This window comes from Strigops habroptila, chromosome 6, assembly GCF_004027225.2.
Source record: "Strigops habroptila isolate Jane chromosome 6, bStrHab1.2.pri, whole genome shotgun sequence".
Classification (NCBI taxonomy): Eukaryota; Metazoa; Chordata; class Aves; order Psittaciformes; family Psittacidae; genus Strigops; species Strigops habroptila.
The window spans coordinates 28820954-28833367 of record NC_044282.2 but is presented as its reverse complement, the minus strand read 5'-3'; the positions used below and the strand labels follow the sequence as shown (position 1 = coordinate 28833367).

Genomic DNA, 12414 nt, shown 5'->3' with positions numbered 1-12414 from the left:
GAGGCCTGAGATCTAACAGAAGTGACTCTTGGAGCTGGTTTTTTTAATGCTTATTTTTTGCTAAGACATGCTAAGAGCCCAGATGGTAGGAATGCATAAACATTATGCTTGGTGAAAAAATCCTTTGTATCTCTTCCCCTATAAAAGAGCAAGCAAGAGAGCATGAAATAACAAAAAACTTGAACTATTAATTTCTTCTTATTGAGGTCAATTTCCTTTCATTCCTGCTCCCTAATGTTCCCAGATGTTGACTGAAGAGTCACGTAGCTCTTGTTCTGCTGCAAAAGTTCCTACCTACAACAGTACAAATTGTCATTTTGCTGTCTTTCTTCATCAGTTTTATTTCCACAGCTTTTATGAAGAATATTTCATAACACAGTGAGTCTGGGAGAATTCCATATGTTCTGTGTTTGAAATTATCGTATGCGAAATGCAGGAGACAGATAACATTGTCATGAACTATAGCAGCTGACTTTCTCTGAAATTTCTCTCAGATCTCCCAGGAATGTTAAGTAATTCCTATACATGGGATTTCTATCCCTGGGACTTTCACCTGTGAGCTCCTTGACATAGGAGCCACATCCTGTTAGCTACAGTATAAAGTGCAAACACTCTTAAGCGGTCTGTGAAAAGTACTGGTAGACACCCACAGCATCTCCAGGTGGCTCCTTTCAGTAAGAAATAAAAGTGTCTACTCAAAGTACTGCTACCACAGCATCTTTCATATGTATAAATATATTTCTGTGCATTGCAGAGCATTAGGGAGTGGGCAAGGCAGGTGGACCAATAAGAGTATAGACAACTTATTCCTTCTTCTCTTATGGCATCGTAGTTTTCTCTGGGCTTCCTCTCAGTAGCAGGCAGTATGTGTTATATAGCTGTAGAAGTGCCAGTGGTGCTGGCAGCAGCATAGAGCCGCTGGCAGAAGGCCAGGCACAGCCTGCGTGCACCAGGGCAGGTGGTGAGCAGTGCCCATGCTGCTGGCCCGTGCTCCCCGGCGCTACCGCAGCCTCATGTGACACCAGCAGCCTGCAGCCCCGCCACGTGCGGTGCAAATAGAGTTCAAGGTAACTTTACAGATCAGGGTCATTCGACTTTTCACCCACCTGTGTATATAAAAAGCACACAATGGCTTGCTGTGTGGCAGAAATGCTCTCCCCTGCTGTTGATGCACAGCTCCACATGCAGTTTCCTGCCACAGGGAACTCTGGCTCTATGGCTACTGAGATCCCACCTAAGAAGCGTGGGAAATGTCAGTGTGAGACACACCATGCAAAGAGCATCCTGTACCAGATCCTTAACAAAGAGCATGGAAGTGAGACCAAGTGCCAGCAATATTGCAGTCCCCGCTACTCCGCAGGACATAACAGCTGCTCTTGTGCAGACAGAAGAGTTGTCCTGAAAACGCCAGAAGCCACGAGCAGAAGGGCTTCTGAAGTGCTCCTGAAGACTTTAACTTTCGTTAGAAACTTGCCTTCTTTTTATCATGTGCCTTGGGAGGATCAGCTTGTCCTCATACAGCAGAACTGGGCCCCTCTTTTTGTCCTGGGCATGGCACAAGAAAGGGTGGATTTTGACCTGAGAGAGATTTCAGCCCCTAGTTTACTTAAAAAGATCCTCCTCAATCAGTCTTTGACAGCTAGCAATGAACTGGACAGCTCGTCACTAGAAGCATCTTTCGAAGAAGTTCAGAAGATAAAGGGTTTATTGTGGAAATTCTGGGACCTGGACATAAGTGCAAAAGAATATGCTTATCTTAAAGGAATTATTCTTTTTAATTCTGGTAAGTCCTCAAGGAAATCACACAGATCATTATGTGCCTAGAAGGATATTTTCATTGGCATATAGACAAATGTTTAATTTCACTATTTTTTATGAAAATAGCAAAATGTGCTTAAAAAAAATCTATATTCCACAGTTGAATGATCTTCTGCCTGAAGTAGTTTATTTAGGTTCCTTGGATGTGTGCAGTTGGTCACCCACTGTAAGCCAAAACAGCTTCTATTAGACAAATTTTAAGTCATAAAGAATTAACTGTGTCACTTCAAACTGATTTCCAGTTCAAAGGTAATACAGAAGCCTCACCCTTAGTACAGCAAAGGAGAGGCAGGGCATATACATGATGTATTAGAAGCAGTTTAACAAAGACTTCCTCTGTAGCAAGAACACTGGAGAAGATAAAATAATCTACATCATCTGATTTTCATCAGTGAGGCAAAAGGATTCTGTGTTGAGGTGACACAGCTTTTATTTATTTATTTATCCTATTGTATCTCTGCATTTAAAGTCTGGGACAGCAGTCACGGAGCACACTCAGACTAGTGATTACATCCTCTCACTTCTGGTGCCAAGTGCAGCCTCTTTAGGAAGGAAGGTTGCCTAGGTCAGCACCATGGAGTGCATGAGTCATTAAAAGCTGAGCACTAAGTCCACTAAAGTATATGGAAAGACTTATTGACTCCAGCCTGCTCTGGCTCAGATCCCCAACTCCTTCCACTGTAATCACTGCTGTTGGCTGCACTGTCAGCAGTGTGCTATACTTGGGATTGCACCAAAAGGATATTAACTCTGTGGATAAAATGTGATTTTCATTTAAAGAAGCAGAAGCAGTGTAATGCTCTGGATTTGTGCCTTCCAATGCCTTCTCCTTCCCCGTGGTGCTGTATGAGAGGTCTAGCAGCCCCTCATGCTGCAGACACCATCCAGAGTTTCAACGGACTCCCTAGTTCTTACGTGGGATGACCCTATTTTCTGGCTGCAGAAGGAGGCTGGGAGGACTTCAGTTAAGCCTAGATTGCCTCCAGATGAAATGAAGAGTTGCAGTCTAACTCTGGACTGAAACAGGTAGTCAGGGCTTGCACACAGCCCAAACCACCCTTCCCCTACCTGCTTTGCTGCAAACAAGTCTGTACAGCTGTCATTTCACAATTATCATTCTTAATAGTTTATGAACACTTTCCACCAAACTCAGAAAATGTTTTCTATGTACATGCAGCACATTTTCAGCTTAGTTTTAGCTTGATGTTTGGCCAGATACTAATATTCTGCAGGCCTCAGTTCTAAGAGGGTTTCAGGTAGCCAGCAGAGTGGCATTAAGCCCTCTCCTGGATCACAGATTACCTTGTGTGGGCTTCCACCTGGAATGTTTTATTCCTGTTAGGACCACTAAAACTGGCTGAGGCAAAGGGGAAGGACCAGGCACAGAGCAGTCCAGAGCATGGTTATGAGCTGAATTTCAACAGGGTGCCCAGAAATTCATCTGTAGCAGCACAGCTAGGCCAGTGCTTGGGCAAGAAACATGATGAACAAGTACACCAGAGGTTTGCTTGTACCCTGAGTGATCTCTTGTGACATAGACATTGTGCTTACTGTCATAAAAAACCCCTTTTGGGGACAGGGTGCTGCAGGGTGGCAGGCAGCATGGAGTGTAGATCCCCCCACTAAAGCACAATCTGTGCAGTACTTCTGCATGGGAGGCTCTGTCTGCTCTACTGATTGACCACATCTGGGCCAGCAAGAACCTGTGAAGGAGAAAGCATCCTACCATGCTTGAACAGCACAGAGTGAGGTGAAACTGCTATTGCTGCTTTTGACACTTGTCTGAAAAGCAATGGGAACTACACAGTGGAGAGTTGGGAATCATTAAAAACAGTGCTATTCTTGTATCAGTTCCATGTATATATATTTATGGAGTATTATACATATACATATATGTCTCCATCAAGGCTGTGAGAGAACTTCTGTAAAAATACATGCTCTTAAGAGGTTTACAGTTCAACTGGAAACGTGTTTGACTGAATATTATTACAACAGATCCAGAACAGTAAGTTTTTTGAAATGAAAACTGGTGTTTGATTAGATAAAAAAGAAGACCAAATGGGGAAATTAAGCAAATTTGAATAGCTATAAGCAATTGCAATTTCATCGTGAATGTACAAAATCCTGACAACTTCCTTTCCATGAAAAATCTAACGCTTGGAACCATTCTTGCAGCTTGCAGCTGCTGGTAATCATGCAGGAGAAGATGACTTTTCCAAACCCTTCATTTCTGGCTAGCCTGGTTGCAGGCCTTGCTGAGGGTTCTTCTCCTCTGGCAGTGATGTCTAGGGAGAAGAGAGCTACTGAACACTGGCAAAGGGCAGCCAGCCACAGACTGAAAAAGCCCCAGCCAGCTTGGTTTTGCCCTGGTACAGGGCAGTAGGCAAGAAGGCAGAACCTCCCACACTTCAACAAATGATCCTGTGTGAAATGCTCCCATCTAAGCTATTCAGACCCCACCACAAGGAGGTATGGAGTCGCTCACTATAAAAGATGCTAAATGGGCCTGGAGTGTGTGCTAGGGGATAGGTTAAAGTAAGACATTGGAGGCTGGAGAGGCAGGAATCAAAATTTGGGGATTCATGTGACCCCTGCACAGGCTACAGCAATTCTAGGAGAAAAAAAGACTGTGTTAGCTTGAGGCAGTGAAGACAGGAGGCAAGAAGTTGCTGAGAGCTACATGACAAGGTGATCCCACTAGAAGCAAAGGATAAACACGGGGTGTCCTTTGAACTGACCCCTGGCACCCACAAAGACCCTCAGTGGGCCAGAAGGTTTGAAGTCACATGCTATGGAAGGTAAGTAATTGAGGCTCAAGGCCATGAGTCCATAGGGCAAAGACCTCTCCCTCTTCAGAAACGGCTGAGGAAAGGGAGTACAAGAAAAAGAAATACAATTATCTATCCTACTCATGTGGGTCATGATACATCCCACAGAGAACCTTTATGCTCTAAGTGAAGATATCCAGATAGCATGGTGAACCATAGTGCCCCAGCTTAGTCTAGCAAGCAGAGGCAACAATAGGAAGACGGGGCCGGGTAGACTGCAAACCTACATCTTCAGACTGTCAGCCTGCTCTCTGCTTCAAACCACCACCTCCATCTTCCTGATGTTGCCTGCCTATTTTAGATTAGAGCTGGAAGGTTTCCACATGCTCAGACTACAGCCTCAGCATCAGCTAGTGTGCGGACAACACTATAAAGCTTCTTTTCCATCTGTACTGAGTCAAAGTTACCGCCTGTTACCATTTCAAATCTGGATTTAATGTAATGGGCTAGATTCCAATGTGCTTACAATGCTGCACCATGATCCTTCACATGACTGAACTACGCATGCCAAAAAGCACGTTTAGAAAGTTTTTATTGTTTTTTTGAGAAAGTAGTACTACAAGCTAGAAAGCCAGACATCCATCATTACAAAGGGTACAGAAAGAAAGCGTTTACTCAAGATTTATTATTTTACTTTTCTTTTTGACAGGATGCCATGTCCTAAAATGTCTCCCTTATGTACAAACACTGCAGCAGGAAGCTCAGCAAGCCTTGATGGAGTTTATTTCAACAATGTTCCACAGAAACCTAGGCAGGTTTGCGTGGATTCTTCAGCTAATCGCCTCTCTTCAAGACATTGATGCAGATGCTATTGAAGAGCTCTTCTTCAGGCCCATTCTAGGAGAGGCCACCCTAAATGTATTACTTCTAGAAACCCTATATACCAAGCCAGACTGGCTTTGAAAACAGATGACAACTATGCTCTCAAATACCTATTTTTGCAGAGATGAGAGGATTTTATTAGCTAAACACATTTCAAACAATTCATTGATGCATCTTTGTAAGCCATATATATTTTTTGTATGATGAAGTAATTTTGCAACATTTTAGAATTAAACGCAGAGAAATCTGTGCCTTTTATGATTCTGTCTGTTTTCAAAAACCTTCAGTATAACATATTTGAAGACTGTCTAGGGGCACCACCATACTTTCCAGTTGTGCCTGGTATTATTTCTAGTGAGCATCTTCATGCTGTTTAGAACTATACTATATGCTTTGGCTTTACAGAAGTTTTTGCTTTCAGGAAAAGGAGCAGTGGTAAATATTATTCAGTGCATCACCAACTGAAGATGAATAGATACATAAAAGGCTGATCAATGGAAAGATCAGTATAAATCCTTCCTTCTCTTGGGATGTTATTCCCTGATCCCAACCCCTTTTCTGTTCCACTGAACTCTAGTCCTTGACTGTAATTGCTTGATGAAGCACCTCCTTACTAATTGCTTTCTTATGGGTTCCTTTCCTAAGTCTTGCAGTAAACTGTGGGCCTTAAATCCCTCTCCCATTATTCACAAAGTCCTTTCCTGGCTAAGAAATTGAACAATATGATTAAAAATTCACTGACTAGACAAAAGTCATTGTTCAGGAGCGTTTCCAGGACGGGATTAACAAAGGCCATAAACAGCACAACTAATGTAGCCCAGTTTCCTACATGTTTAAGACCTTTCCCCTTTAGCCCCCACTGCAACCTTTTATAACTACCCTCATTTCCCTCCAAATAGATGTCAGATGTTCCTTGGACAGCAGAAATGCTGAAATATAGTTTCCTACAGATGTGTACAATCTGTTCACCCCTCTCTCACTGCAAGAGTTCCACGTCTCCACCTCCAAGTGTGTTGTGGCATGCCCTACAACCTCTCACTGTCTCCTATCTGGCTGGCTGGAAAAGAGGCACCACGTGCTGGGGCTGGTGCCAAGCTATGTGTGTGCTGACTGGTTGTCCATCAGGATAAAAACACCATTGACCTTACACTTTAGCAGCAGTAAGGGAAGCTATTTGTACCTCTTCTCTGCCCCATTCCTCTCCCAATGGTTTCCATGAAACTTCTTAGGGGAATTAATCTTTGATTTTTTTCAGTAGAGGGTGCACTCCAGTTTTGTTTGCCAAGGGGGCTCAAATTCACCAAATGGGGACTGGCAGGCAAATAGACAGAAAGGAGGACAAAGGGCATGATAGCATAATCCATGCTTACTTAGAAAGTCAAGTTAAAACCATAAGAAAAAGAACTCACATATATATACATGCACACATCAACACATACTTACATATAGAGATGGATATTCAAGGGACTTTAAAAGAAAGTTGACCAAGGAAAAAAGAAGTTTAAATAAGACAAAGAGTTTACTACCTACCAGTTTTGACTAAGCACCACACATTTCCCCCCCACCCCCACCTCCTTTTGGTAACTGAGGAATAAATTGTAAAAATAAGGGAAAAAAAGCAAACCCCAAACAAGACAAGAAAGACAACTGAGCTCCTGGGTATCACTGATCATGGAAGTAACAACCTCTACAGTATACATAACTCACCCTCTTGTGTTACAAGCTACCCAAACCTTTCAGAAATGCAGCTTTTTGGACTGATGTTTTCCAAGGAAAGCCTTCAGGCTAGCAGTATTCTGTAAGTTTTTGTTAAAATGATTCAGTAGTACTGACACAGATGAAGTGGTGAGTGGTAATGGTATTTCATGGTTAGTTGTGTTAGTTAATGGAAACATTAGTTCAAGAGATTGGCATTTTGTCTGTTCTTTCTAAGATTCACCCAAGAAGTATTTTGGTACTGACAATATCATATGGTAGCAGACATACGAGTTGCTCTCTCTCAAACACCACCCAACTTCTGGCTACTACAAATGCTCCACTCGTGCAAGTGCCAGTGCAGCGCAGGCCAGGACTGCAGGAGCAGGACCCAGCTGGCTGTGCACATGCCGCAGCTTCTGCAATAAGAATGGGAGGAAGATCCCTACTCTGATCTCAGTGCTCCCACTGCTGGTGTGGAAAGAGCAGAGAGGGGAAGAAACACCCTCAGCGCAGTGGGAACAGTGAGGAATTTTGGATAGAGGTAAAAAGTACAGAAAACGTTGTAAAATGAGAAATCTTCATGAGTGGTTAGAGACAGGAGCAAAAAGGGAGGTCAAAAAAAATAAGCAGGAGAGGGGGACAGAAGCAGCTTATTAATAGAGCTAATTTCTGTGTAGTGTCCAGCTTACCTTCATAAGCCAAAGGCCTGCCCAGTGATTCACCAACAACCTGAACCCAGGACAAGGTCTGTGACTCGGCAGCCTGAATTTCAGGCTACTGAGAGCACTTGAGTCTATGCTCAAAGCTTTAATTCTTATCGAAATCTGCTTCAAGGTCTTTATCTTCAAGATATACAATGGCTTCTACTCAACTCTGAATTGGAAGGCACAATGCCAACAAGTTCCTATGGCTTGGCTCACCTGGAAGACAATGCTTTATTTGCTGACTACTCTATTTAGCCTGATGAGTGTCTATGTAACCAGCTGTTTGGAAAGAATGCCTAGTGCTCCACAGTGAAGATCATGGTCAGCATCCTGAGTTTTCAAGATGGTGTTATCTTCTACCACAAAGGCAAATACTAGGCTTCAAAGAGAACTCCCATGAGATCTGATACTCATGGAGCTCACCTCACCGTGTTCTGAATAAAATATTCAGTCCTTTAACAGGTCTTCAACAAAACACATCTTCTTTAGTACTTAAGCAATTAAAAAACCAACAACCTTGAGCTAAAGCTCTATGTAAGCAAACATTCTCCATCTCGTAGACATCACAGAGAAAGCATGAATATTGACAATAATTTGCTTGATATCCTGTTTAAAGGGGCTGACACATCATTGTTTTGCTGAGGACAGAGTAAGAATCTGTACCTAATGTAACTAAGCTGCATATGAAGGTGGACGCTGTGAAGGTACAAGAGAAAGGCAGGAACAGGAGAGGTGAGGGATCATGAGCAGAGGTTAGGAGCAAAAGCAGGAGGTCTCTCTGGAAGGAGGAGAGGTACAGAACAAGACAGCCTTTAGAAGTGGAGGGAAATAACACATAGGAATGGAGAGGCAGAGACAGAAATGAACAGAAAGCAAGAGGAAGATAAGGGAAAAATCTCTCGCTCCCTCCCACCCAAAACCCAAACAAACGAACAAACAAGATTAAAAAAGAAAGGTTTGTCACCACTTAAGGAATCATCACTTTAGCTTCTGGAATGTAACCCACCGTTTCTCCTGCTGTGAAATCCACCAGCAAGGCATGTGCATCCACCCCCCTCTAGTGCTCAGAAGATGACACTATTGCCACCACCTAGAATGTAAGCTTAGCTGATGGAGACCTGCCAAATAAAGTACCTAGCACTGCTGATGACCCGGGCAGAGCTTTTACTGAGAGGCACCTCTCCTTTCCCAGCTGGTGACTGCTGTATGACAGCATTTTTAAGTTGTTAGAAGAAACCTGCATTTGCAAAATCAAGAATGAAAAAGTATATTTATTTTGCTAGCCTCCTTTTGAATATTATCATAAGCTCTTTTAATGACCTGATTACAAACTCCTGTGGTTTCCTCTCAGGACTTCCTATATTACAAGGGGCAAAGAATTGCCTGTGCTGTGGGGTTTTGTTATGACTATGTAATGGAGAAGGCTGCCGTCTGCTAGGGCTCAGATGCTTTTGTTGCAGCACCAACATTGCAGAACCTGGATTAAAATGGGTCTGCAATGATAGAAACAATGCCCTTTAAAGTTATATTGGATGAATGGCACCTTACAGAGTGTGGGGCAACCATGTAAATTCAGGAGGCATTATTTCAGGCACTCCAGAGTGGTATGTGTCCCAGAATAAAGCTGGTACTAACAGTGTTAACTGGAATCAAAGCTTTTCGTTTTCATCATGGCAAACACGGGGCTGGGGAAGCATGGTTTGCAGAACTCACAGCTGCAGTCCAGGCCACAACAAGCTGTGTCTCACACTTCCAAAATGATGCATAGTGCTGCAGGCACTGAAAAATCAGTCTGTACACACCCAAACTGCAGGAAAGCTTTCAATGGCTCTAGTCTTGCTGCTTTTACTCCTTTGTTGTCAAAAGAAATCACAATAATATTGCCTTGTTTTGTGACACATCTTTGAAGATATTACTCAGTGTTTTTAAAGAGCTAACAAATCTTATATCAGAGTACCTTAGAAAGTCCCACTGAAAATAAGTGTTTCTGTGTTCTATGCTATATTCAATAGCACACAGTAAAATAATGTGGAGGCCTACACATTACAGGGAAAGGATAAAAAGAGAAGATACTGAAGAGTAAGATTTAGTAAGCACTGAGTAAGGCAGCAATCCTGTGGAAAAAACAACATGCCATTTGCTATGGTGGGATCTACCTTGCAAGCAAGTCACTTGCACTCTCCGTAGAGCACAGACATGAGCATGCTCAGAGGGAGGAAAGCTTCCCTTCCCTTAGACACCTGCCTTAGGTTTGAATGAAAGCACTATGAAGTGCTTTACCTCTTCCTATTGGTACAGCTAAGGAGCCTGCCTGACCATTTGAGATTCGCTGCCTAACTTTCAGATGGCAGAAGTGAGATGAATCGTGCCTCTACAACATACACAGAAGTGATCTGGATCCTGTTTGCACAAGCAATATTAACTTCAACATCTTCTAATGTTAGCATGCTTGGCTTTGCCGTCCCAATCTTCTTTTATGCTCCCAGCTAAACATGTGTTTCTAATAAACAACAGATATCTGATCTAGGCTTGGAAAAAAAGATAATTCAGTGCTTTTATTCACCTGTCTAGAATGGACTAAGAAGACATGCTGTGAGAGTGTGGCTTCTTAAAGAAGACATTCTCTAAGAAAACATTCATCTATTTTGTTTAAGTAATACCAAATTTCAAAGTCACCTGGGACATCACGCTCATATATCTGTGTCCTTATCCGTATCAATATTTCTATGTTTGTGGGTTTTGGGCTTTTTTCTCTGTGGCATGCCTTTATTACCTGTTTTGTAGAAACAAAGGTATTTCATTCAAAACCTAAAATTTCAGTTTTGCTAGAAAGCACTTGCAAATCATCATCTCAGTCTTAGAGATAATTTAATTTGCAGCTGAGCCAACTATTGTAGAGTACAGATACAAGATTCACACGTACTTCATATTAATATAGTCACACAAGGAAACTTGTGCCACTTATTTCCATCACAGATCCACTGATAAAAGCAGCTTAACTCAGGGAAAAAAAAACAAACCAAGACATTTCTGCAATAAAGGTATATGGCAAAGAAGGTCCAATTCTGTTAATGACAAAAAAGTATTTCACTGAAGCCAGTGTTAGTAGTTGTACAGAAATCCTCAGTCTTTTCCAGTGGGTCAGCAATAGGGAGGGTGAGTCAGTAGTTCAGTTTTGCTTGGGCTTGTTATCAGTTGTTGTCCTAGGTGAGGTTGTGATTTTGAAAGTACAAGTTGTCATTCTTCCTGTGGGCTTGCTCTACCTCTGCCTGGGGGGGTAGCAGAAATGTTGCAAGATGACGCACTCCACATCTCACCTAAGATAAGAACTTCTTCATCAAAGGAAGACATGGCCACAGCTATCTGCTAGCAGGTAGTCTCAGGAGCCAAGAATACAAAGCTTCAAGTAGCGTGGGAATGGTCCCATTTCAGTCACAGTGGAAACAGTGAGAGCCACGCACACTCACATAAGCATAGATGTTTACTAGGAGGGCAGAATGGAAATTTAGTGCGGTTGAGATAGCAGTCAGGATGGCAGGAGAGGAATTTGCAAAATAAAGGTCTCGTTTATGCAAATACCATGCAGTGAAGGGTCTAACGATTTATCCCCACCAGATCTTATTAGCAATTAAAAATACTGTCATATGCCTAATACATACAAATATTTGCTTCCAAATATCCAAATATCAGTCAGTGCACTGGGGTGTGACTTGATGCAGTAGATGGCTGTGGTCACTGCAGCGTGAGCAGTGGGTTGTACATTTGCTGAGGAGCCATGTAACTCCCGGGAGCATGCTAGACAAGGAAGGGATGCTCTAACTAGGAGGAACAGTGGCATCACCTCCGCTGCGCAGTGTTGTCTAGGAATTCAGCACAACTGGGAGAGCAATCACAGATGTAAGTCATCATTACTGGTGACATGTCATACATAGTGCTGGTGAATCAGACTTCACCAATAAATCAAACACCACACTGTCCTACAGATGTGACCAGAAAGATGTTGCATGCACTCCTGAGCATGCCACTGTGGTACCCTCGATTAGTAGATGTTGCTACTACGTTTCTTCTGGGATCTCGAGCCACTTCAGCCCCGACACATCAGCTTTTACAGTCCCTGCACTCCTAATTTAAGTAGTTTTCACACTTCTCTGAGGCACCAAACATGAGCGCCCAGGACAGCCCTCTGAGGGTGTATGGATAGGTGTGGACTCCCTCGCCCACGCTTCAAGTTAGGCAAAAGCAAGCCAGTTCAGATCTGAAAGTCACGTATTTGCAGAGATTTAACAACTTGGGTACAGCCCTGGGCCACTCCAGCTACACAGATTCCAGATGTGGGTGGCATTTAGTTGCCTTGGAAAGTGAGGCAAATACATGTCTGTCTGCACCTGTCCTGGTCAATATCTATGAGTCAACAGCATCATTATTAGGAAAATAAGATTAGGGCAGGGACTAGGAAGGTCCTCCTACAACATCCAATCTGGTCTCTCTCATAATGGATATCAATCTTGTACGTAATACCATCCCCAAATTTACCAAGCTCTGCC

General features: G+C 42.9%; 1 protein-coding gene across 1 annotated transcript; it reads left to right on the top strand.

The window, feature by feature from the left end:
• Window positions 1-1182: 1182 nt before the first annotated feature.
• On the top strand, window positions 1183-5549 carry LOC115610010 (nuclear receptor subfamily 0 group B member 2-like). Its single transcript, XM_030490921.1, has 2 exons — window positions 1183-1783; window positions 5296-5549. The coding sequence occupies exons 1-2, from the start codon at window positions 1183-1185 to the stop codon at window positions 5547-5549; spliced, it is 855 nt and encodes a 284-aa protein (XP_030346781.1).
• Window positions 5550-12414: the final 6865 nt, after the last annotated feature.